General features: G+C 38.8%; 1 protein-coding gene across 8 annotated transcripts in view; it reads left to right on the top strand.

Moving 5' to 3' along the window:
• Positions 1 to 19785, top strand: part of ATRX (ATRX chromatin remodeler) — a 139942-nt gene extending 120157 nt beyond the window's left edge. For 7 of the 8 annotated variants that reach the window (XM_038415175.2, XM_038415176.2, XM_043492948.1 and 4 more), the window contains 5 exons: positions 10200 to 10349; positions 14027 to 14152; positions 14831 to 14926; positions 15522 to 15650; positions 16796 to 19785. In XM_038415175.2, the coding sequence (XP_038271103.1) occupies positions 10200 to 10349; positions 14027 to 14152; positions 14831 to 14926; positions 15522 to 15650; positions 16796 to 17068 (774 nt within the window). In that variant the 3' untranslated portion in view covers positions 17069 to 19785. Of the gene's footprint in view, positions 1 to 144; positions 3131 to 5291; positions 5391 to 10199; positions 10350 to 14026; positions 14153 to 14830; positions 14927 to 15521; positions 15651 to 16795 lie in introns of those variants that run through there. The other variant, XR_006274471.1, reaches the window with a different exon arrangement.
• Positions 19786 to 23672: the final 3887 nt, after the last annotated feature.

The following is a 23672-nucleotide window of genomic DNA, read 5'->3' as shown; positions in this document are numbered from 1 at the left end:
ATTTTGGAATCTAAGTGAATATATAGTCAGACCCTGAAGGCTAGTTCTTTAAAGGGGGTAGATTGTGAATTGGATGGTGTGTTTTCTCTTCCATCTTCCTCTACAACCATCTAAACATAGATTAACCATCTTTCTCTCTCTCAGGTCTCCTCATGAAAAGGTTACTTGCTAGTTGAGTGCAGACCCAGCACACTTGTTGACTTCATAAAGCCCAATAGCAGGGCTTTTCCATCTCTGCCAGGAGGAGTTGCTTACATTAGGAAGGAATTGTTCAGAACTCCATAGTTAAATTGAGTCTAGACTTCCTATATAAACTTTATCTTTAGCGCCTCTAACTTTTGATTTGAGCAGCTGATTTGTTTGTAAATTCTTTTGCTTTAAATATGATAAGATTTTTCTGGTGCTTTTGGAAATTTTATAATTAAAGACTTTATATGTTAGATAAACAAAAATTGCCTGTTTTCTGATATTCTCAATGTCTGTGAATTTTTGGCTTGTTTTTTGTGCTCTACATTTGAGATGTATATCTACACACATGCGCGCACACACACACACACAGAGACAGACAGACAGTTTATGTGCCAGATCCACATGGGGAAAAAAGCAGGAGTATATACATTTGCCTGGCAATTAGCAAAAGTAATCTGTATATAGCTAACATTTACATTTTTAAACATTATGCCATGTAAAATTTTACTAGTAGTTAAATACATTAAATACTGTTTTCACCATACTGTTTTTACAATATCTCATTACTCGGGTGTTGCATTTTAAGAGATCGTCAATAATAAAAGTACAAAACATCAGTGTTACAAGGAATGTTTTAATGTCAGATTTTTCTAATATAACAATATTGCTTCCAAATAAAGAGCAATATTTGGGGGCATTATGCGTGTAGCAGTAAGAGGGCCTGAGACATAAGCCCTTGTATCAGAGGCCTGGTATGAGGTGAGGCCTGGGCTCAAGTAGTGGTCAAAGCTTTGCTGATATAAAGCAAAGTCCGGCTGTGAGCTAGGCAGGGCCTGCTCACAGAATTTGGCAAAAATAGGGCTGATATTGCAAAACCACACATTCCTAAAAGGTGCTAGGCACAAAGCTCGCACACAGACACATTCCAGAAGGGTGGTACCAGAGCACCTCAATACCAATACATTCCCAAAGGTAACAAAAACACACTGACCCGTTTTAAAAATAAGGTCAGGATAACAGCATGAGGGATAGAAATGTTTTAATCAAACCAACAGGTACAAGGTAATGGGTGGTGGTTAGCTAAGTCAGAGAGTGGTCTCTAGGTACGTCAGAGGGCAGTAATTAGCCACGTCAAGGGGGCAACACATAACTAGTTTGTATGTGTGTGTATAAAAATGTATCTCAGAGGAAGTGTCTTTGTCTGGCCGAGGGGAAAATGGAAAGTCCTGCCATTCAATGAGCCAGGCCATTATCTCAAGCATACATGTGTTAGTGTACCTATAACCATTGAGCCATGGCATTAGCACTATGCTTCATCGGCAATAAACCTGACCAAGTTCCTTCGCTAAAAACCGAGTCTGAATTTATTGGGCAGGTGAGTCAAAATCTGCTGTCTGCACAGAGTTGGGACACCATGCTAAAAGAACTCATGCAGCCGAACATCTATCAACAATGGGGATTTTTATGCTGTTAAAAAGAACCCATGCCAGCAACACTCAGAACCTGAGTCAACTGACTGGGGATCATACTACAGAGCTAAAATTAGCAGTGTACACATTCAGGCTTGGGCTGGAGCCTGGACTCTGAAACCCAGTGAGGGGGATGGTCCTCGGAACCAGGCTCCGGCGCGATCCTGAACATCTACGTGGATATTTTTAGCCCCATAGCTCAAACCTGAGTCAGTTGACCCTGACTACAAGACTCGCTGTTGGTTATTTTTTGCAGTGTACACATGCTCTATTGTGCAAAATTTTATCATCATTTAGATTATGTAAAAATGAAGAAAAATCACAAAACTTTCACAAAGGCAAGACAAGTAGTTCTTCTAATCAGATACTGAACAGGGGAAAAGCCACCTTACAGATTTCTGTATTGATGGATATCAAGGCATTTGTCATAACTTGTGTACATTTTTAGCCTTCTCACTAAACAAAAGCAATGACACAACTTGAAATATAACCACTGCTTCTAGGCATATACTTGGCATTGGAAATATTTATGCAAAATTTGCATATATAACATGTATGTTTCATTAACATAGCTAGCAACATTTACATGATTCAAAGGTTAACTGGAAGGAGGTGGAAATTTGTCTCAAAATTTTTAGTCTTTTGGATTTTTTTTAAGAAATCATCCAAGTGATTGTGTAATTTGAATTGTTTTAAAAATTCAACTGGCTTCAATTTCATGAGATCTATATGTGTAATCCAAAAACATATTGCTCCTACAAAAATCATAGAAATTCAGGACAAAAAACTTAGTTGAGCTATAGTTATAGTTGTAAAGTGCTACTAGAAAAAGGTCAGACTTACACTCATAGCCTCATTTTACCACCTTTAATCACATAAGGGTTTGAAGGCTCGGATCCTTGGTATGAAATATAATAAAGAAAGATTAGAGGCAGATGTCACTACAGGGAGAATATTAAGAAATTGCCCAGAACATAAATTTTCAGTTCACTGGTGTGTGCAAATAAATACTGTGGTGAGCATGGTATTTGAACTGCTTATTTACATAAGGCTGGATTTTTAAAAGTATTTAGACTGTTAATGCCCATTAATATTTCTTTTTTAAAATATAATTATACTGCTACATCTTCTTTTTGATTAGCACTTAACAGTACTGACCTAACTGTTGCATAGCAATTTGTGTTTGTTTTGGATTAAAGATGGCATGACTGCTAGAACTTTCTTGTGTTTTGTTTATGATATAGTATGTATGCTAGTGATTGTGTAACTATTGTCACCTTCAAAAGAATTAACATGTAGCTACTATGCAATTTTTGGTGGACTATAGTTGGGGGACTATATTCTTCTTCAGTCCCCATCAGTACTACCTTTTTATCTCACAGGCAGGCTGCTGTTGTGGTATAATGTGTTTTCCAAGGAATGCATACATTGACGGTTCAGTACTCCTAGTCAGCTTGAGGATTGAGAGTCTGGTTCATAGAATCATAGAATCTCAGAGTTGGAAGGGACCTCAGGAGGTCATCTCGTCCAACCCCCTGCTCAAAGCAGGACCAATCCCCAACTAAATCATCCCAGCCAGGGCTTTGTCAAGCCTGACCTTAAAAAGTTCTAAGGAAGGAGATTCCACCACCTCCCTAGGTAACGCATTCCAGTGTTTCACCACCCTCCTAGTGAAAAAGTTTTTCCTAATATCCAACGTAAACCTCCCCCACTGCAACTTGAGACCATTACTCCTTGTTCTGTCATCTGCTACCACTGAGAACAGTCTAGATCCATCCTCTTTGGAACCCCCTTTCAGGTAGTTGAAAGCGGCCAGCAAATCCCCCCTTCATTCTTCTCTTCTGTAGACTAAACAATCCCAGTTCTCTCAGCTTCTCCTTATAAGTCATGTGCTCCAGCCCCCTAATCGTTTTTGTTGCCCTCCGCTGGATTCTTTCCAATTTTTCCACATCCTTCTTGTAGTGTGGGGCCCAAAATTGGACACAATACTCCAGATGAGGCCTCACCAATGTCGAATAGAGAGGAACGATCACGTCCCTCGATCTGCTGGCAATGCCCCTACTTATACATCCCAAAATGCCATTGACCTTCTTGGCAACAAGGGCACACTGTTGACTCATATCCAGCTTCTCGTCCACCGTAACCCCTAGGTCCTTTTCTGCAGAACTGCTGCCGAGCCATTCGGTCCCTAGTCTATAGCGGTGCATGGGATTCTTTCATCCTAAGTGCAGGACTTTGCACTTGTCCTTGTTGAATCTCATCAGATTTATTTTGGCCCAACTCTCTAATTTGTCTAGGGCCCTCTGTATCCTATCCCTACCCTCCAGCGTATCTACCTCTCCTCCCAGTTTAGTGTCATCTGAAGGTGCAATTGCTGAGGGTGCAATCCACACCATCCCCAGATCATTTATGAAGATATTGAACAAAATCGACCCGAGGACTGACCCTGGGGGCACTCCACTTGATACCGGCTGCCAACTAGACATAGAGCCATTGATTGCTACCAGTTGAGCCCGACAATCTAGCCAACTTTCTATCCACCTTATAGTCCATTCATCCAGCCCATACTTCTTTAACTTGCTGACAAGAGTACTGTGGGAGGCCGTGTCAAAAGCTTTGCTAAAGTCAAGGAACAACACGTCCACTGCTTTCCCTTCATCCACAGAGACAGTTATCTCGTCATAGAAGGCAATTAGATTAGTCAGGCATGACTTGCCCTTGGTGAATCCATGCTGACTGTTCCTGATCACTTTCCTCTTCTCTAAGTGCTTCAGAATTCATTCCTTGAGGACCTGCTCCATGATTTTTTCCAGGGACTGAGGTGAGGCTGACTGGCCTGTAGTTCCCAGGATCCTCCTCCTTCCCTTTTTTAAAGATGGGCACTACATTAGCCTTTTTCCAGTTGTCCAGGACTTCCCCCGATCGTCATGAGTTTTCAAAGATAATGGCCAATGGCTCTGCAATCACATCCGCCAACTCCTTTAGCACTCTCGGATGCAGTGCATCCGGCCCCATGGACTTGTGCTCGTCCAGCTTTTCTAAATATTCCCGAACCACTTCTTTCTCCACAAAGGGCTGGTCACCTCCTCCCCATGCTGTGCTGCCCAGTGCAGTAGTCTGGGAGCTGACCTTGTTCGTGAAGACAAAGGCAAAAAAAAGCATTGAGTACATTAGCTTTTTCCACATCCTCTGTCACTAGGTTGCCTCCCTCATTCAGTAAGGGGCCCACACTTCCCTTGACTTTCTTCTTGTTGCTAACATACCTGAAGAAACCCTTCTTGTTACTCTTAACATCTCTTGCTAGCTGCAACTCCAGGTGTGATTTGGCCTTCCTGATTTCACTACTGCATGCCCAAGCAATATTTTTATACTCTTCCCTGGTCATTTGTCCAATCTTCCATTTCTTGTAAGCTTCTTTTTTGTGTTTAAGATCAGCAAGGATTTCACTGTTAAGCCAAGCTGGTCGCCTGCCATATTTGCTATTCTTTCTACACATCGGGATGGTTTGTCCCTGTAACCTCAGTAGGGATTCTTTAAAATACAGCCAACTCCTTTCCCCCTCATGTTATTCTCCCAGGGGATCCTGCCCATCAGTTCCCTGACGGAGTCAAAGTCTGCTTTTCTGAAGTCCAGGTTCTCTGTAAGGCAGAGCACTATTGCTAGAATTTTAATTTCACACTAGTTGCTGAAAGCCCCCGCTGTCACACAGGTATAATTAATAAATTCATGTGTTAAAAAAAAAAGCTAAAAATTGAGCTCTTGTTTCTATGCGCTGTGTTTGTAGTGAGCAGTATTTCTAGTTTGTACACAGAGCTGCCCCTTGGCTGGAGGCACAGTCACCTCTTGCCTCACATAGCTGTTACTCCCATCTTTCCTGATCAACTGTCATATTCCAACCTCCACAAAACCAAAATCAGTCTTGTGTTCTCAGCATGCATTGATGATTGAACCTGGTGATACTCTAAACAAAAAGAGCTCTCAGCCATGCTTCTAGCTGTGTCCATCACTTTACAACAGTGGTCCCCAAACTTTTTACCTCGCACTCTACCTCTTACTCCTGTCCATGTCCCATCCATCTGCCCCACACACCCTGGGGAGCGGGGCCACAGCTCCGGGAGAGCGGGATGCAGACGGGGTAAAGGGGCAAAGGATGGTGCTACAGCTGGGGCCATGGCCAGGAGTGGAGCCGGCACATGTGGCCAGGGGCAGGAGCAGAGCTGGGTGGGGCCCCCCTCCCCCTGTGTGGACTGGCCCGGGCCCTAGCTGTGCCCTCCTGGGCGGGCGGGGGCACATCCCACAGTTTGGGGACCTTTGCTTTACACTGACTCAGTTGACATTTGTGGCTTCAGAGTGACGCAGAAAATAACGTTGTTGGAATCTTGTTATTTAGATACTAGTTTATTTTTTAATAGTGCTATTACAAGAAAAGGAACATGAGGAAGGCAGATTCAGTTCTTGATTTTTGTGTTTAAAAGGCTATTTATTTATTAAAAAGTTCTGTATACAAGTACACAAAAATTGTTAAATTAGCCTTAACTTTCACTGATTAAAAGTAGATTTTTATTAATCCACTATTTCTGCATCTTTGCCAATAAGACTGTATTAAAAATTATCTCTGTCAGTCCAAGAAAAGCATACAAGGTGCACTATGGCTGATTAATCAGTGATTCAAATTTAGATGATGTAAGTATAGAAATAATTACTGTATATACAGTGGGCTTTGTGTAGATTTCTGTTATGCTGGTGACTAGTTATCTAATCCAGACTGACGTTTTAGGCACTTCAAAGAGTTTTTAGTTTTGTAGAACAGCAGATTATAAGGTTAGAAGCACACTGGAGCTATTATCTTTCCTTGGAAGAGATAGTTTAAACAGAACTCTCTCAGTTTACTATGTTTTTATTATATTTCAGATGTTATGTTTTGCTTTGCGTTGGGCTTTTCAGCAATGGAGGTGGGTGCTTTAAATAAATTGACTTATGAGTACTATTATAGTGTTTTTAAATAGATTCCCACAAATTTTTACACTGAACTCCCATAGGATGATGTGCTTGGGGAAAGATTTAGCGCAACAATTCTCAGTGGTGGGGGGTTCACAGCCCCCTGTTGGGCCACAAGCCCTTTTACAGGGGCCGTGGGGCTGAAGCCGGGAGCCACGGGGCTGAAGCCCTGAGCCCCAGCATCCTCCGTGGGGCCGAAACCCTATCTACCTCCACCCTGAGCTGCCCCCTGCCTGCACCCTGAGCAATTTTCAAACTTTTTGAGCTGAGCCCCTCCCCCCTTTGAGTTATAATTTTTGGTTGTGTGCCCCTCCCAACCGAAACAGGCCAGATGGTCTGCTGAGAAGATGAGTCAGGAGATGGAGGTGGTGCTCTCTTCCCTGACCCCACCCAAGCCCCGCTGGGCCCTGCCCCCCCAAAATAGAAGTCAAACTATGCCTTATAGCATGTTGGGTCATGGGGGGGGGCGCTCAGAAAGAAAAAGGTTGAGAACCCCTGATTTAGCGCATGTTAAAGTAACTCTCAAAATATTTTTCCCCAATTGTTGGCTTGGCTTCTTCATTTTGTAACAGGTATGTTCGAAGTGACAAGTTCAAGCAGTTGTCATTTTACCTCTTATGGCCAGTGGCACTAGACTCCCCAAAGAGGTGTTGCAGGAGCAGACCAAAGGCCAGGTGGGGAGAGGTACTGCTTAAGCCTGTGCTCCTAGAGGCAGTGTGTCTGCCTCAGATACAGTGTCCCCAGTAGCATCCAGTACCCTATCATTTATTCTTGTTGTTGTCATGTCCCCAATATCACCAGCAGCACCCCCCTATCAGCAAAAGTAAGCAATGCCTTAATCTGGGGGTAGTCAATTATTTTTTGTCAAGATATAGTCAAGATCCAGACTCCAAAGAAAATAATAAAAAATGATTATAGTAAGTACATCAAAAGATTTTGGGGTCTGTTTGAAAGCATCTGGCAGTCTGGATTTGCCCACGGTCCACCTATTGACTACTCCTGCCTTAATACCACAGTATTTATGTTGTTAAATGTAGGATTGGCTGAGTTAAGGTCATTTAATGCAGGTTGGAAAATCAGATAAAACTAATAGTTCTGATTGAGTTGGGCATAGTATCTCTTTAGCAGTAGTTTGCAATATATGAGCGTTAGTTGTCTGGGATTTAGCAAGTGTTTGCTTTTTCACTGTAGTCTAAAAAGAGAAAAATTATGGATTCTTAAACAGCTGCTAACTCCAGAATAGTAAATTTCACTGCTCCTTTTCTAGCAGTCACTGAATTGGTTGAGAAAAGGTCTTTATTTTATGACTCAGTATATAGGTTGTGTGCCCTCCTGGGTTAGTCTTCTTTTAGATGTAATTCTTCTGTTGCATTTAGTTCCATGAAAAGTTGAAAATGACAACTGGGAGAAACATTTTTGACGTTTGGAAACATTTTCCAGCAAATTTTCAGTTCAGCACCAAAATTGCATTTCAGTATCGTTTTAAAAACCTATAAACCATATTGCTAAATGCTTTTTTTTTTTTTAAATTTCAGAGTATACTAATTCAAATCAATAAACTTTTTTGCTGAATTTCACATAAAATTGAATTAATTAGTTTTTCAGTGTAAAAACATTTAAGAAAATGTAATGGCGGTATCTTAGCTTTCAATCGTCATTGCTTTATTTAATACAAAATAAAGTTTAGACAAAGAAAAACAAACATACACAGTTGGATGTAATTTAAACCACATTTTGATGACTGTGCTGGCCAAGTGAGTGTGGATTATATTCCATTATTGTTTTCAGTAATAGTGTTACCATGGAAACTAATGCACATACATGTATAAGAACCCTCCACACACTTGCGTACAGCTACAGTATGTTGAGAAAGCTTTTATTGTGTTAACTTAATTTTGTAATCTCTTCTGGACTTTCCCCCACCTCCCTTAAATGTTTTCTGTGTATCCTATTACCACATCCTTTCTCTTCCGCTAAATCCTATTATTTGATTCATGTGCCCTTTAGTCACACGGATATATCGCAGAGTTTGCTCCTGAGGGGCTGAAGGAGAATGTGGTGGCTCCCACATGAAGAGACAAGTTGATAGGACAAGGATGAAACAAAGAGATGTTAACTGCTTTAATACTCAAAATTATGGTTTGTTTTTTGCCTGTGTAGCAGTATAAAGTGTAGAAGCAGATAGTTGTCACTTGTGATTAAGGAATTGGACTGAGATTCAGGATATCGGGGTTCGCTTCCTGGTTCTGCTACGGGCTCCCTGTGTGATCTTGGCTACAAGTCACTTTTTCTCTGTGGATCAATGCCGTACCTTCTACTTATATTTGTTTCCCTTTCTCCCATCTTAGGTTTATATAGACTGTGAGCTCTTCAGAGTAGGAACACAGTCTGCACTTCGTGATCCCAACAGGAGCGGGATCTAGCAATTTCACAGGCCTTGTTTCTGTTGATCCTTAGAGGCATTGCTTTCATTTCAACACCAAACATCATCATCTGGGTGCCCATGGAGAAGGAAATGTTGACTCAGTAAAAATGAAGACTGCTAAGCCTTTAACTTTAAGATACAAGCAGCTTCGTTCCAACCATTCTTTTCCCCTTCATTTGTTTTTATTTCATTTTTAATTGAGATAACATGATCTCATTACGTGGCATCTGTATTCCTATCAAGGACAATAGCACCTAAATACGTTAGTTACCTGCCACGTTCTCTCTTTTTTATTTGCTTAATTAATAAATTAGGGCTTTTTAGGTTAGTGACTGATTTTTGAAAAATAGTAATAGTTTTTAACACAGCTCCATGGGACCTTTAATATTCAGGACTTTGAATAAAACAATTTGCAACTGAGGTCATTTAAATATTTTAGTTATTATAAAAGTGTAAAAGTATTAGTATGGTATAGAAAGTGAGTGTCGAAAGCATGGCCTGTTGGCCAAATCCAGCACATGGAACCCAGACATGTGACGTTTTAATATAGAGGTGTGGAGACTACATATCTCAACACATGCATCTTGCCATTTTGAAAAAGGTGGCCTCCTCCAGGGGCTATTGGTGATATATTAGTGAAACTGTTCCTGGAGTTTCAGGTTGAAACATGCAATTTAGACTCAAATACTTTCCAACTCATAAAATCCAACAGGGAGGTTCTACCTCATCACCAAGGGAGATTATCATAGCCTCCCGTCAGGGGCAGGGTGCAAGCATCTCTTAAAGAAGCAATTATTTGGCACATTTCATTCTATTTAGGTTCTATACTGCATCAGTCATTGTGGAATCTGGGTATATTGTAGTGGTGAACTAAGTGATTTGACTATCTGTTGCATGAGGTTGTTTTTCCATTACCTTTCCCATCAGGAAAACTGCATTTGTTTTTGTTTAATTTCTTTTAGTTTTGTTTATATATGAAGTGCTTTGAGCTCTATTGTGAAAGTCAGGTCAAAGAAATATGACTTGCACATGCTCAACAAAAATATACTGTAGCACTATTACAGATAAAAATATTTAATAAGTGACCTTCATTTCTTGCTACTTTTTCATTTAAACAGGATACAATTCTGGCAGAATTGCTTCAGATCCACAAAGAACATATAGTGGGCTATCATGAGCATGATTCCCTCCTAGACCATAAAGAGGAAGAAGAATTGACCGAAGAGGAAAGGAAGGCAGCTTGGGCAGAATATGAAGCTGAAAAAAAGGTAAAGATGCCTGCCCTAATGTAAAGTGGGTGTCAAGTGTGTTTAAAAAGAAAAAAAAAAAACAGTTTAAAAAAAAATTATAATTGTTCTGTAAGCATAATGAATCTTTGTAGAAATAGCTCTATTACAGGCTTGAAAATGGGCATCTGAGTAATATTATATAAAATGGTCATTTTAAATATCTCCTATATAAAAGCTAAACAGACTATGAAAAATGAAAAGATAGATGCTGTTTTGGTGCTGGACTTTTGTATGTATTTGCTTCAAGATATTTTTACTTAGTGTTTGTTACTTTTTTTATTAATAATTAGCTTTGTAGTTTTCACATTTTATATTATACATCCAGCTGACATTCTTTAGTATACTTCATTCTGAAAATGTATGGAAAATCTCTACCTTTTGAGATTTTTTTAATGGAAAAATGGGCATCTCATTTCAAAACAAGCCCTCCGCCTCTCCCCCAACCCCAGAAAATATAATCCAGTTGAGGCATAAGTAAATACTGGAATTGGCCAGAGAGTTTGCAGTTCATTCATTCCCAAAGTCCTAGATTCTTAAACTAGAGACGGTTTTTTTGTTTTGTTTGTTTGTTTGTTTGTTTTTTTTAATTAAAACCCAGGAATTACTAGATTAAAAAAGTGGGAGAAGGCAATTAGGTGCATAACAAGGATTTTATAAACTGTCAAAAAGGGATGTATTTATTGATGGTAATGTAATTACTTTGGTTTGAATTATGGACAGAAAGACAAAGTTTTAGTGGGAATGGTCATTGCAATAAGTAGAACGAACTTTGTAATGTTTAAGAGAATACAAATCTTTGTTCTTAAAATATGCTTATAAATCTGTGACTTAGTTCAAAAGTCTTGAAAATAATTACATTTCACTTAATTCAGTGGGAGAACGGAGAAAACTGAAACTAAGCTCCATTATCATACTATACAAGGAGAATAAGAACTTAAATATTGGTTTGTTTGGTGTAAATAGGAGTATTGTTGCTAGAGTACTCCTCTAAAGGATGTAAAGGCAGCAGAAGTGAAAAATGCCTGAAAGATGTTGGACCTGGGTGATCAGATCTGATAACTAAGATATTTTCTCTTTTGAATTCGCAAAGTGGGAAATATGGAAAGTTGCTGAAGATTTTAAGTGGGCATCTGACTCAGAGAGAATTTCAGGAGTTCACAGATATGAAGAGTAGCTGGAGATTTTTGGTAGCAATGTAATTTCTCTGAGGGAACCAAAGTACTGTGTGAGATACGACACTAAAACATCTGGATGGCTCCAAGTGGAGATACAAGTTTAACAGTCATCTATATGAAGTTGTGTAGGGCCAGAAATGGACCATGAACTCGTGTCTTGAACTGTTTCTTGTTTCTGTCATCTGTTTCTAATTGGTTTTTTTTAATTTCTTGTCCTGAGGACAAAAGTTCTCACGAAAGAACACCATACCCCATCTGGGTGGGGGAGTATGATCAGAGGAAAATGTCCTATGAGTCTCGTCCCCTCTCAAAAGGGATTAAAACCCCTTAATTTACTATATTTCATGTGTCTTCCAAACTTAATTATGGACAGGACCTAGAACAAAAATACCCAAGAAACCCTTTCATTCGTGCCTGGGCGGTGGGAAAGGCTTCTCAATAATTCTTTTCCTGTTAGAAATGTCTTTTTCCAGTTTTATCATCTTGTATAGTGCATAATAGCTCATGCCATTTATTTTAAAAATGTGTAAAGTAGTACCATTTCCAGTAGACAAAACAACCTGCCTGAAGGATACAAGAACATCATGCATGAGCACAACCCTGTGTGATGTGCAACTCCTGTCTGGGAGCTTGCAAGCTGCTTGTACACACTAGCATGACCAGGGACAGCTGCCAGTGACCCTAGTGCCCACTCCAGTGGGTGGGTTGGGGGGGGGGGGGAAGTCACTGCTATGCTGGAGGAGCTGCCAGCGGCCCGACATGCTGCTACTTTTGGTAGTGTGGTTCCTTCAGCTCTGTGGATACCAATTTATATCTGTAGTTCTAAATTTTGTATCGTGCGGGGCTCTATGCATGGGGGTTAGAATCTAAGGACTGGAATGATCAAGCAATTGAAAATCTGTTTTCTCTATTTTTTTTTGAAATGTGAAGCCCTGCAAAATTTAGATTTTTTTGGAAGATTGTTGAGTAATTCCTACCAAAATTTTGAGAATTCTATGTTCATTGGTATTTAATAGGAATTCTGTAGTAAAAAGACATTTTTTCAATTTTAAAAAATTAGGCTATATGTGAATTACAGTATATGATAATCCTTAACAAACACAGGATGGTTTATGGCAAAGCTGAAAGTGCTATTAATACACCTGGCTAGTTACCAGCTCCTAATGTTACTAATTAATGCACATTGTCACTATTCTTAATACTTAAATCATACCCTTCCTAAAACAGAGCAACAGTTTATATACATCTAGAGTCTGAAAGAAGCATCCTCAGAGTTGTCCAACTTCATTATATAAATACCAGATTTTGAAATCTGAGAGAAAGTTAACCACTTCAGATCAGACTCTGATTAAGAGAAAAAGAATAATACCTATTCAGGATTGATTCTGTGATATCCAAGATAAAATTATATAGGGTTGATTTATGAAGACCTAGTTGTTTGCAAAGGCATAGCTTTATACCTGCTTGGCATAGCTGCTTTTTTAACAATCCGAAAGGAAAGGTTTTACTGTATTGGTGTCTGTAATTCAAATTTATTTACAGCAAAAGTATTCGTCTTTTGCTTTTTGCAGAGGGTGGGATTATTTGTTTTAATAAGGAACATTGGTGGTTACACTATGCCTATTTAGGCATTGGTGTCCCTACATTTTGGAAATATAGGTTTGCCAGAATATCCTAATGGCTTTGTGTAATCTGACATGCCTCTCAGTTGCTTTGTGGTATAATTTGTTTGAATATTTTGGGGAATTATTTTTCTGCTTCAATAACTTTTGTGATTTAACTGGTATTTTTGACTTTTATTTCAACAATAGACTTGTGTATTTGAGAATTATTCCTTGCAAGGGGTCTTGTATTTCTTTCTTCCAATGAATAAAACTCTGCATACTGCATTTCTATCAAGTCAGGCTAACCCTGTTCAGCTCGTTTTTCTGTATTTGATTAATTCATTTTTGAAGTCCTTGCTCTGTTGCTGATGTATCTGTAATGGTGTCTGGCTAGACAAACGTGTACTACTGTATCCATATGGCAGTACTTCAGCATGTGCTTAAAAATCAGTTATCATATAAACCTTAAACAATGTGTTTTGTCAGATTATATACATATCACATACACACTCTTACATTAGTGTAGTATGTATCACTAGACAAATGGAAGACATTGTTAGGATTTTCTTCTCTTACTGTGTTTATACCAAATAATTATAGATGAACAAGACTCAAATCTCAAGACACATACTGAGGCTTCTCTGAGTAGTTGGAAACTTAATCATTTTGATTCCATGCTTTGGAAAGAATTTTCAATACACTCAGATGGTTACACTTCTAAGGGTTAAAACTTTATCTAGAGGATCTTTGATTTATCTTGTAGTGTGTGTTTTGTTTGTGTGTGTACAATTCTTTCCTGGAATTGACAGCAGTGGCATGCTATAGCACTTAGGTTTAGCGACTATGAACATTCCTAAATACAATTTTTGTTTTTAAGGGTCTGACCATGCGCTTCAATATGCCAGCTGGGACTAATATGCCCCCTATCAATTTCAACTCTCAAACTCCATATATTCCGTTCAATTTGGGAGCATTGTCGGCAATGAGTAATCAACAGCTAGAGGTACGTAGTGAAATCCAAATGGCACAGTGTATCTACATTGCTTTGAGCATGTCTCAGATATTCAAATTAAGTTACAAATCAGTAATTACTGAAATTTTTTTAATATCGTGATAATTAATACCTTCTAGTTGAATGTAACATTCTTGAAAAGTAGGTTTATGATATGTCTGTTTAGTTGAAATCTATTAACTTGTGTGTGCATATTGAAATGCTTGTAGCAACAGTGTATTCTGATTATAGGAAGCTGATCACTGTAGCATATGTATAATATTAGGAATGTACTAGTATAATTTAAAACAAGAAGTAACGTTGAACACAGTCACAGTGAGTGTGAATGTGACAATTGTAATAATTTTACAATACCAACTGCAAAAAGTTTGTTAGTTGCAAAATTTGTCACTTAGGTTTAACACAGTTCTGATCTAAAAAGCACTGAGTGAGCAGATCGTTTTCAGTTGACTTATTTGTATTTTCTGTTCATTTACTTACCTCCAAAGTCTAATTGTGTGTGAATTTATTTCCATCCTATTACGCAACTCTGTGTGTTCACTTGTGTAAAAAAGTTTCAAATATAGTTACATAAATTGGAGATGGAGAAAAGCATTTCTAAATGTGTGGACAACTTAATCTCTTGCTTTGCACCTATTCTTTATAATTCATTGTCTGCTGTTCTCTCAGGATCTCATTAATCAAGGAAGAGAAAAAGTTGTGGAAGCAACCAACAGTGTGACTGCAGTGAGAATTCAGCCCCTTGAAGATATAATTTCAACTATAGTAAGTAAAACAGATATTAATCCATATTTGGTCAGGAGCTGGAAAAATGTTAAGAAGCAGTGTCAAGCAAATAAGTGACTACTGATTATAAATAGTCATACAGTTAATTGTCATATTATTTCTTCTTCATTAATAAAGCAGTATTTTTAATTAGTGCTGATTTCTGTTACCACAATTTGTAATAACAGCTAATTAATGATGTAGTGGGGTAATAGCACCTGTGTGCATAGTAGAATCTTATAGTGCCAACAATTTGGTCCATAGCTCCATGTCAGTATTTAGCAGACAGTGAAAATGTTGGCTCCCTGCAAATGAGACTGATTGGCTCAGCTGAGTATTTTTTCCCCATTTTCTTCTCCATACATTTTCCCCTTTTAAAAGAAAATTTAGAAAAACATGTTTTTATTGGCAATATAAAGATCTAATAACTTCTGATTATAGTTATAAAACTGTACTTCCCCAGAATATTTACTGGAAACTGGGCAGTCAGTCAATGCCAACTCTATTAATCTAGCTCTTGAAAAAATTGTGAGAACTTGATTACCCTTACTTTTCTATCAGAGTGACTAATAAAATGTATTTTTTTCCTTTTCAGTGGAAGGAAAATCTGACCCTGACAGAGACCCAAGTGCAGGCCTTGGCCCTAAGCAGACAGGCAAGCCAGGAGCTTGATGTTAAGCGCCGAGAAGCCATCTACAATGATGTCTTGACAAAACAACAGATGGTAAGAATTCTGAATGTCTGTTAGATAGTTATGTTTATTTGGATTGGGCTGCATGAGTGATACCAACCTGGACTAGAACATGATATTAAAGATGTTTTTGTAGAATGCCAGCTTCTTATAAATCCCTTGAGCCCAGTAATTACCAACAGTGTGTTTTGCTCCTCCTCCGCACCAGAAAGTGCTGAGTCGTACAATGTTTTGGACTAGCATTGCTCATTTAGGGAGATGTCGTGTAAAGTAGATTGCAAATTCCATCTCCTGAATTCTGCTATTAATTCATGTATTTGAAGTGCTTGAAGACTAAGTGTCTTAAGGAAAACCAAATACTAAAGTGGTAATAGGCACGTAGCATACAATGACCTTTACACAATACCCAGTCTCCTTAAAGATGTTAAATTTCTAATCATATATAGGAACTTGCATCTCTTCAGGATAGTTCTGATTGCAGCAGTTTAGTTCTATGGGAAAACAAATCAACAGTACTCCTCCGTGCATTAAATCTTCCTTAAAACAAGTCAGAAACCAAAATAATCCATGCCAATGCTCTTTCTGAAACCTTTCTCATCACCCTTTCCTGGTGTGTTCCTTTACCATTCACAGGCTTTGTACTGGAAAGTTCTAACTCCTGGCACTAAGGAATTATTTTATGCAGAATGCACATAACTTAAAACCACATAACTCATTAGGACTTTCTAAGTAATCTTGAGAAATTTGAAACTTTCCCAATAGGTGCTACTCCAACCGGAAGTATTTTCTCCTTTGGTGTTGGGCAAATAAACATTTAGTGACAATCAACTTGTGGGATTTTCAAAGGGATGTTAAATAGTATCTGACAACAAGTGCTGTAACTAATACATGGGAGTAATTTCACAGTATAGTGCATGTCACCATGGCAACTAACATAAATGCTGCCTGCAATGCAATAGGCAAGTCATTAGGAGAACTTAGTCCTAAATGGTGTTGTTACTAACTGGTTCTCCTGTAATCAGCTTGTGAATGCCATCACGTTAGTGATGGTGATAACAATAATGCTTTTTTCTTCAGCCATGGTACCCCTGACAGATTGATTCTTAACTCTAAATTTGATGCTTGCTGCATTAAGACAGACCGTGCGCTTGTAACAGCTCCACTTTCCCTCCGCACAGTTAATCAGTTGTGTTCAGCGGATACTTATGAACAGAAGGCTACAGCAGCAGTACAATCAGCAGCAGCAGCAGCAAATGTCTTACCAACAAGCAGCAATGAGTCATCTCATGATGCCAAAGCCTCCAAATTTAATCATGAACCCTTCCACCTACCAGCAGATAGATATGAGAGGAATGTATCAGGCAGTTTCTGGTGGTATGCAGCCACCGCCATTGCAGCGTGCCCCACCCCCAATGAGAAGCAAAAATCCAGGACCTTCCCAAGGGAAATAAATGTGATTTTGCACTAAATGGATTGTTAAAATCAGAGAGAGAACTCTTTTATTTTTTTAGGAATCAATGGCTTAACAGAACTCAACTGCATAAATAGTTTGGATCCCTTAAATGCCATGTTCCATATTAGTGTTTCAGCTGTGTTTAAATAGGATGTAACATTTTTTTCCTCTCATGTCAGTGATGTTGCCTAGAATCTTCTTACATGTGTTGAATACAGGAGATATCAAACTGTTTTCAGTGAAAACAAGCCCTTCCATAGTAGTAGCAGCTCCACAGGTTTACTGTCTAGAGTCCTATGCTTGTTTTTAGTAGCCATAAAACCATCATCAAACATGAGAAACTTAGGAAAGAATACAGATCTGTATGTTTCAGTATTCTGTATATAAAATGTACACAGCTGAGTTCTTGATTAGAGTTGATTCCTCAAATTATGGAATACTTTTCTACTTACCCATTTCTTGAAATTAATGAGTTTGATAAAACAGAGAAAAATGATATTGTTTCCTTTTGACTGAAGTCTGGAGTCATGCTATATCATCTGTGCAGAATAAAACATAGGAACTGAAAATTCTCTTGAGACAAAATTGAGTGCAATATTCTTAAATAATACGGCTCTGAAACGTTGTCATGCAGTTATATAGAAACCGTGTATACAGCCTTAAATCATGACTTGAGTAGAGAATTTTTTCTTCTCCAGTCTTCTGCCACTTTTTATTTTCAGTTTTATGTGATGGAATAACTGGTAAATTTAAATTTACAGCTTTGTATCCTTCACACATTATTTCATTGTTTGCTGACTCTGATACAAAGCACATTTCTGTTAACTCCTTGATGCTGGTGCTAGTAGTGTCTCTTCCGTTTGCTGGCAATGGGATAGGGACCAAACAAATCAAATTACTGGTATTTTGGAGGTTAAGATAGTGGTGGTTCTTAGGGTCACTCCCTGTTTTATAAACAACATCACAATGGCAGAACCATTGCCAACTTTAAATTCATACACTGAATGTGCTTTAACAATTTCCAGTTCTGCCAGAATTGTGAAATAATTCTCCTTGTATAGATAAGGATCTCTGCCTACCATGTTCTTCTCCCTACCCCTTCTTTCATTTTTGTAAGAATATAAATTAGTCCAAAAAGACCTTGATTCTTAGATTTTTTTTTTTTTTTAAAATAATCTAGACCAAGGTACATTTCTGATTGGTTACATGTCATTAATACCTACGTTCCCAACATTTTAATGGGATAGTAACACATTTTCTGTGCTTATGATAATCCAGTTACACACACACACACACACACACACACGACTTTTCTTTGCATATAGTTTGGCTGATACTATTTTTAAAGGAAAACGTTTTTAGAATGCGAGAGACAAATTAAATGACAGGAATATTTGAGGTGATGCTGTATCAGGTATTGAAAACAGAATTTTTGAGAAACGAAAGCTGGATGGAGGGATTTGCTGTAGATATCGCTGTACTCACATGACTTGCTGACATCAACTAGAAGTGTTTTGGCTTCTTGAATTACTCTTGAAGGACTTTTTTGAGTTTTTATGTCCTCAAAAGACAAGTGTTTCCACATCTAAAATATACAAATCTTGTGAGATATTTCATTTGGGGATTGAATTTTGGTTTGTGATATGTGTAGAATTTGTTAGATCTGCTGCAAAACCAGCTAACAAAATTGTTGATTTGGATTTTTTCCTTTTACAAGACATCGCAAGAAAACCCTCTATGTTCTAAGCCTTTGCCAGCTTCGTAATCAGATTTATTTAATTTGAGGGGGGAGGGGAGCCAGAAAAGGTGCATTCATTTTAGAAGAAGTTAAAAAAAAATAGACTTTGTGAGACAAGCATTTGAATGCAAATGTACTCTGGGTAACTGTCACTGATATTCCTGCATGTCGTGAATAAGACAAATGTGTTCTACCAGACCTGGGAATTTTCAATGGAGTTCTACGATAACTCGCTCAAAGACTTAAATGTGGAAGTTTTAGGCAACATTTAAAGGCACATTTTTTCCACCGTGGACAAAACTATGGAAAACAGAAGACTAATGCATAAGAAGATTAATCAAAGATAAGCAGCATTGAAATAAAACTTGGACCACTTTGTATACATGTTCCTCACTTGACATTTTAGCTACATAATGTGTGTATAACATGAAGCTTTAACAAATATTTAAAGACAGAACATTACATCAATAAGGTAATAAAAGGCTCATTTTTATATTTGTTTTAGATGTTTTAACTAGTTGAAATGGCTTAAGATGACGAATAAAAATGTTGCTTGTAATACAGTTTTGCCTGCTAAATTCTCCACATTTTGTAACCTGTTTATTCCTTTGGATGTAAAGCGTTTTTGCTTAGTATTGTGATATTGTATATGTTTTGTCCCAGTTGTATAGTAATGTTTCAGTCCATCAACCAGCTTTGGCTGCTGAAATCATACAGCTGTGAAGACTTGCCTTTGTTTCTGTTAGACGGCTTTTCAGTTCTGTATTAAATATCTTAAGTACTGTAGAAAAGATGTCACCTCTTCCTATAAGGCTGTTTTGTAATATATATATAAGGACTGGAAATGTGTTTTTAAAGAAAAGCAGCATTCAAGTATGACAATATACTATCTGTGTTTTCACCATTCAAAGTGCTGTTTAGTAGTTGAAACTTAAACTATTTAATATCTCATTTAATAAAGTGACCAAAATACATAAGCGTGTGTGGTGCTGCATTTTTAACACGCTGTTAGATCCACGTTGTTTACAGTGCATGAGGAATTCGTCATTTGAGAAATAACAAACTAACAGTTGTGAGTGGTGCTTTAACTGACATCTCTCTGGTATAATCTCTCTCTTCACATTTTTAGTTTAGGATTCAGGAAAAATACTTATAGGGGACCCAGGAGATAGTTCCAGAAGTATTCGCTTGTACATAAATAGCCCCTGCCTTTGGCGATTCTCCAGAGATTCGTTTGACACTCAGAATCTGTGGTGTGCCATATGACCACCACCCTGGTCAGTTCCACAGATGCTGGAAAAGAAAATACTGCAACCTCCTTTCATGATGCATCATCTAAAGCAGTGGTTCTCAAAGCCTGCCCACTGCTTGTTCAGGGGAAGCCCCAGCGGACCAGACGGGTTTGTTTACCTGCCGCGTCCGCAGGTTCGGCTGATCGCAGCTCTCACTGGCTGCAGTTCATCGCTCCAGGCCAATGGGGGCTGTGGGAAGGGCAGCCTGCACGTCCCTTGGCCTGCGCCGCTTCTCGCAGCCGCCATTGGCCTGGAGCCAGTGGGAGCTGCAATTGGCCGAACCTGCGGATGCAGCAGGTAAATAATCCGGTCCGGCGCACCAGGGGCTTTCCCTGAACAAGCGGCAGACTAGCTTTGAGAACCACTGACCTAAAGAATCTCTGCAAATGGAACTATTACAGCTTCCTGGGACTTTGATCTGAGTGCAAGAGTGATCTCTTTTGCCCAACATCAGATAAACTAAATTGTAATATAAAGAGACATTTTTCAAACTGAGTTTGGGGGAAGTGTAGCAGATAAAGTACTTGATGCTAAGAGGTGCTGAACACCTGAAACTCACTGACTTCATGGGAGCTGCAGGCTCCCAAACCCCCCCTTAGTATTAGGCCTCTAAGTTTGGTATTTAAAGTTGTATGTTTTTCATATTTGTTTTGATGACTGCAAATATAGAGTCATGTTTTATTACATACCAACTATTAACTATTAAGTGATCCATGTGACTTTAATCAAAGCCTAATCCAATAACAATTACTACTTATTACAGCAAAGAATTACACAATGTATATCTTAATTTTCTTCTGACTCTTGTCTATCCATGTTAACAGCACAGCAGGTGGAAGCGTGTCTGCTGTACCTAGCATATTGATCTGCTGATGCTGCTTGTTGCATTTTGGTAATTTTTTGGGGATGTAGTTAAGAAGAAATCTGAAACTCTTAAATCTTGCATTAAGCCTGCCTTGCAAATCTTTTATGCAAACCTGCCAACACAGGCACAAAATCTACATCCCTCACCCTCTTCCCTCCATGATGGGGAAAAAAAGTGTAACCTTTCAAAATCAGTTACTTGCTGTAGGTGAGTAAAACTTTGGAAGGCTGTGCTGTACATACTGTAAGTATTACTCCTAAAAACTCCTTTGCCATCACAACTATAAAACAAACACAAAAGCTGTTGGTGTGCAGAGACCACATGCCTGTCATGCAAATCAATATTGTCTCATTGTTTCCTTGTACTCCACCACCTGTAGGTAGCCATGGCTGTCTCGTGTTATATTTAGATTGTAAGTCCTTTTGTTCTGTGTTTATTCAGTGCCTAGCACAAAGGTGTCCTAGTCTGTAACTGGGATTCCTAGGTCCTATGATAATAAATATTTATATGAGAGACAAGGTGGGTGAGGTAATATCTTTTATTGAACCAACTTCTGTTGGTGAGAGCGATGAGCTTTCAAGCCATACAGAGCTCTTCTTAAGATCTGGGAAAGCAACTCCCAGCCAAAGCAAAATGCAAGGTGGAACAGATTGTTTAGCTTAAGTAGTTAGCATAGGAGTTAGTTGGTCCAATAAAAGACATTACCTCACCCACCTTGTCTCTAATATCCTGTAACCGACACAGCTACATGCATATAAGTATTTATATGGTCCACATCATCCCCATTCTTCTGCTCATGATGTATCCTGTGACCTCAATAGTTCCACTCTCCTTGGAGTTGAGTTTGCTTGACATCAGGATTAATTTATTCCTAAACTGTACTGAAGCAGATCAGACTTGGAGTTGAAATAATTGCAATACCATGCATAGACTTTGCCCTCCTTCAGTCCTGTTATTTTTCCACCATCCAGGACCACCTCAGCCATTACTACTTGTGCCTGCCGAAGAGTCAGTCAGTATGGGTAGACCAAATCACCTAATGTGAGGAGTTTAAAACCTCCAGACAGCTGTACAGTGAAAAGTCCAGCTCTTCAGCAATTAGCAGAAAAAGGGGAAGTCAACCGGTTTTTCAGAGTGGTGCTAAAATGCATGCGAGTCAGAAGTGCAGGGGAACAGTGTAAGATCAATTCATGTGACTCTAGAATTAAGGATTCTAGAGAAATTAGCAACTGTGTTAGGGTAATGTGCAGCCCCCCACGCAATGGAACTGGTGCCTTTCTGCTGCACAGGTTAGGGTTAGAAGGCAGATTTTTCTGGAGCATAGGCTGTGGGTCTGTATTCTCTGGGTGCTATGGAGCCTAGCTATATGAATCTATTGGCTGATGCCCCCTATGAAGCAGAAGGAGAATAGCAACAGGGGCTACTGTGACTGCAAGGCTCTTCTATCACTCCCTAACCTACAGGGAAGAGCCCTACCCTCTGAAATGCAGCTCCCTTTGAACCAAGTGAGGCTAAAATCGGTGCAGAAGGGCAGGTGGTCTTGTGATTAGGGAACAGAACTGGGAATTGTTACTTCCTGGGTGACTGAACAAGTACTTTAACCTCTCTGTGCTGTCATTTACTCCTGTAAATGTAAAATACAGCATTTTCCTTACATGGTACTATAATATTTTCAAATCTGTTGTGTTCTACATGCAAAATAGCATTAGTTGGGGGAGGCACTTGATACTGAAGCTCTCTTCAGCAGGAATAAACTCTTTAAGGTTTATCGGTAGCACCTGTAACTGTCCAGATGGGTTTCTTCAGGACTTTGCTCAAATGGAGCAGTGAGAAAGGAGCCCCCATCTGATGACATCCACCCAGCTGCCTTATTTTACAGAGAGATTTTAAGATGAGAAATTTAAACTTTCAACATAAGGAAACAATATAAACAAAAATACAGTATACATTTATTTTTTCTTTCACTAATTCAAAACAAGTTTCAAGTTGAAGCATTGCGAACATTTTTTCCTGTGGACCAGGGGCTACACAGCAACCTTGGAACTTGTCTGTCAATGTAATTGGTGTGTGGAATTTTCATTATGGAAATTATATGATTGTAGGAAAAACATTTCACCCAGTGCCTTTCATGCTGCTCTACTGTACTAATTTCAGAATCCATCTGCAATTCTTGTCAAAAGGACTACAAGATATAGGAACTATTGACACAATGTAAAATACGAGCATTTCCAACACATTTACAAGTGTAAAAGGTCCATCTTATTACACTTTTCATAAATGAGCCTGACTCTGACTTCTGATATAGGTACTGAGACTTAGATGTTTCAATGATGACTCAGAGAATAAAGGAAAAAAACAATTTATTTCAAACACTCGATAAAATTCCTTCATGTCGAGCTCATTCGGGTAAAGCTCTTTTAATCTTTACCTTGCCACTTGAAGTCTGCTGTCCATAGTGGTGGTTGCATTGCGTACCCTCGGCTGCAAGGACAGAAATGTTTGGGAGAGCAGAGTACTGTTGCAAGGAACTGGCAAGATTGTCAAGAAGGGGAAATGATACTAGATAAAAAACCTGTGTGTGTCAGACAGAGCTGTGTTAACAATATAATACACATGAAGCAGCTGATCTGACCATCGTTATTTTGGTAAAACTATCCTGGGAATCAAGTAAGGGTGGCAGGCTAAGACCTACAGGAGTTTGTGCTTC

This window comes from Dermochelys coriacea, chromosome 9 (genome assembly GCF_009764565.3).
Source record: "Dermochelys coriacea isolate rDerCor1 chromosome 9, rDerCor1.pri.v4, whole genome shotgun sequence".
NCBI lineage: Eukaryota > Metazoa > Chordata > Testudines > Dermochelyidae > Dermochelys > Dermochelys coriacea.
Note: the sequence above shows the minus strand (reverse complement) of the source record. Positions and strands in the feature narration are given on the sequence as shown.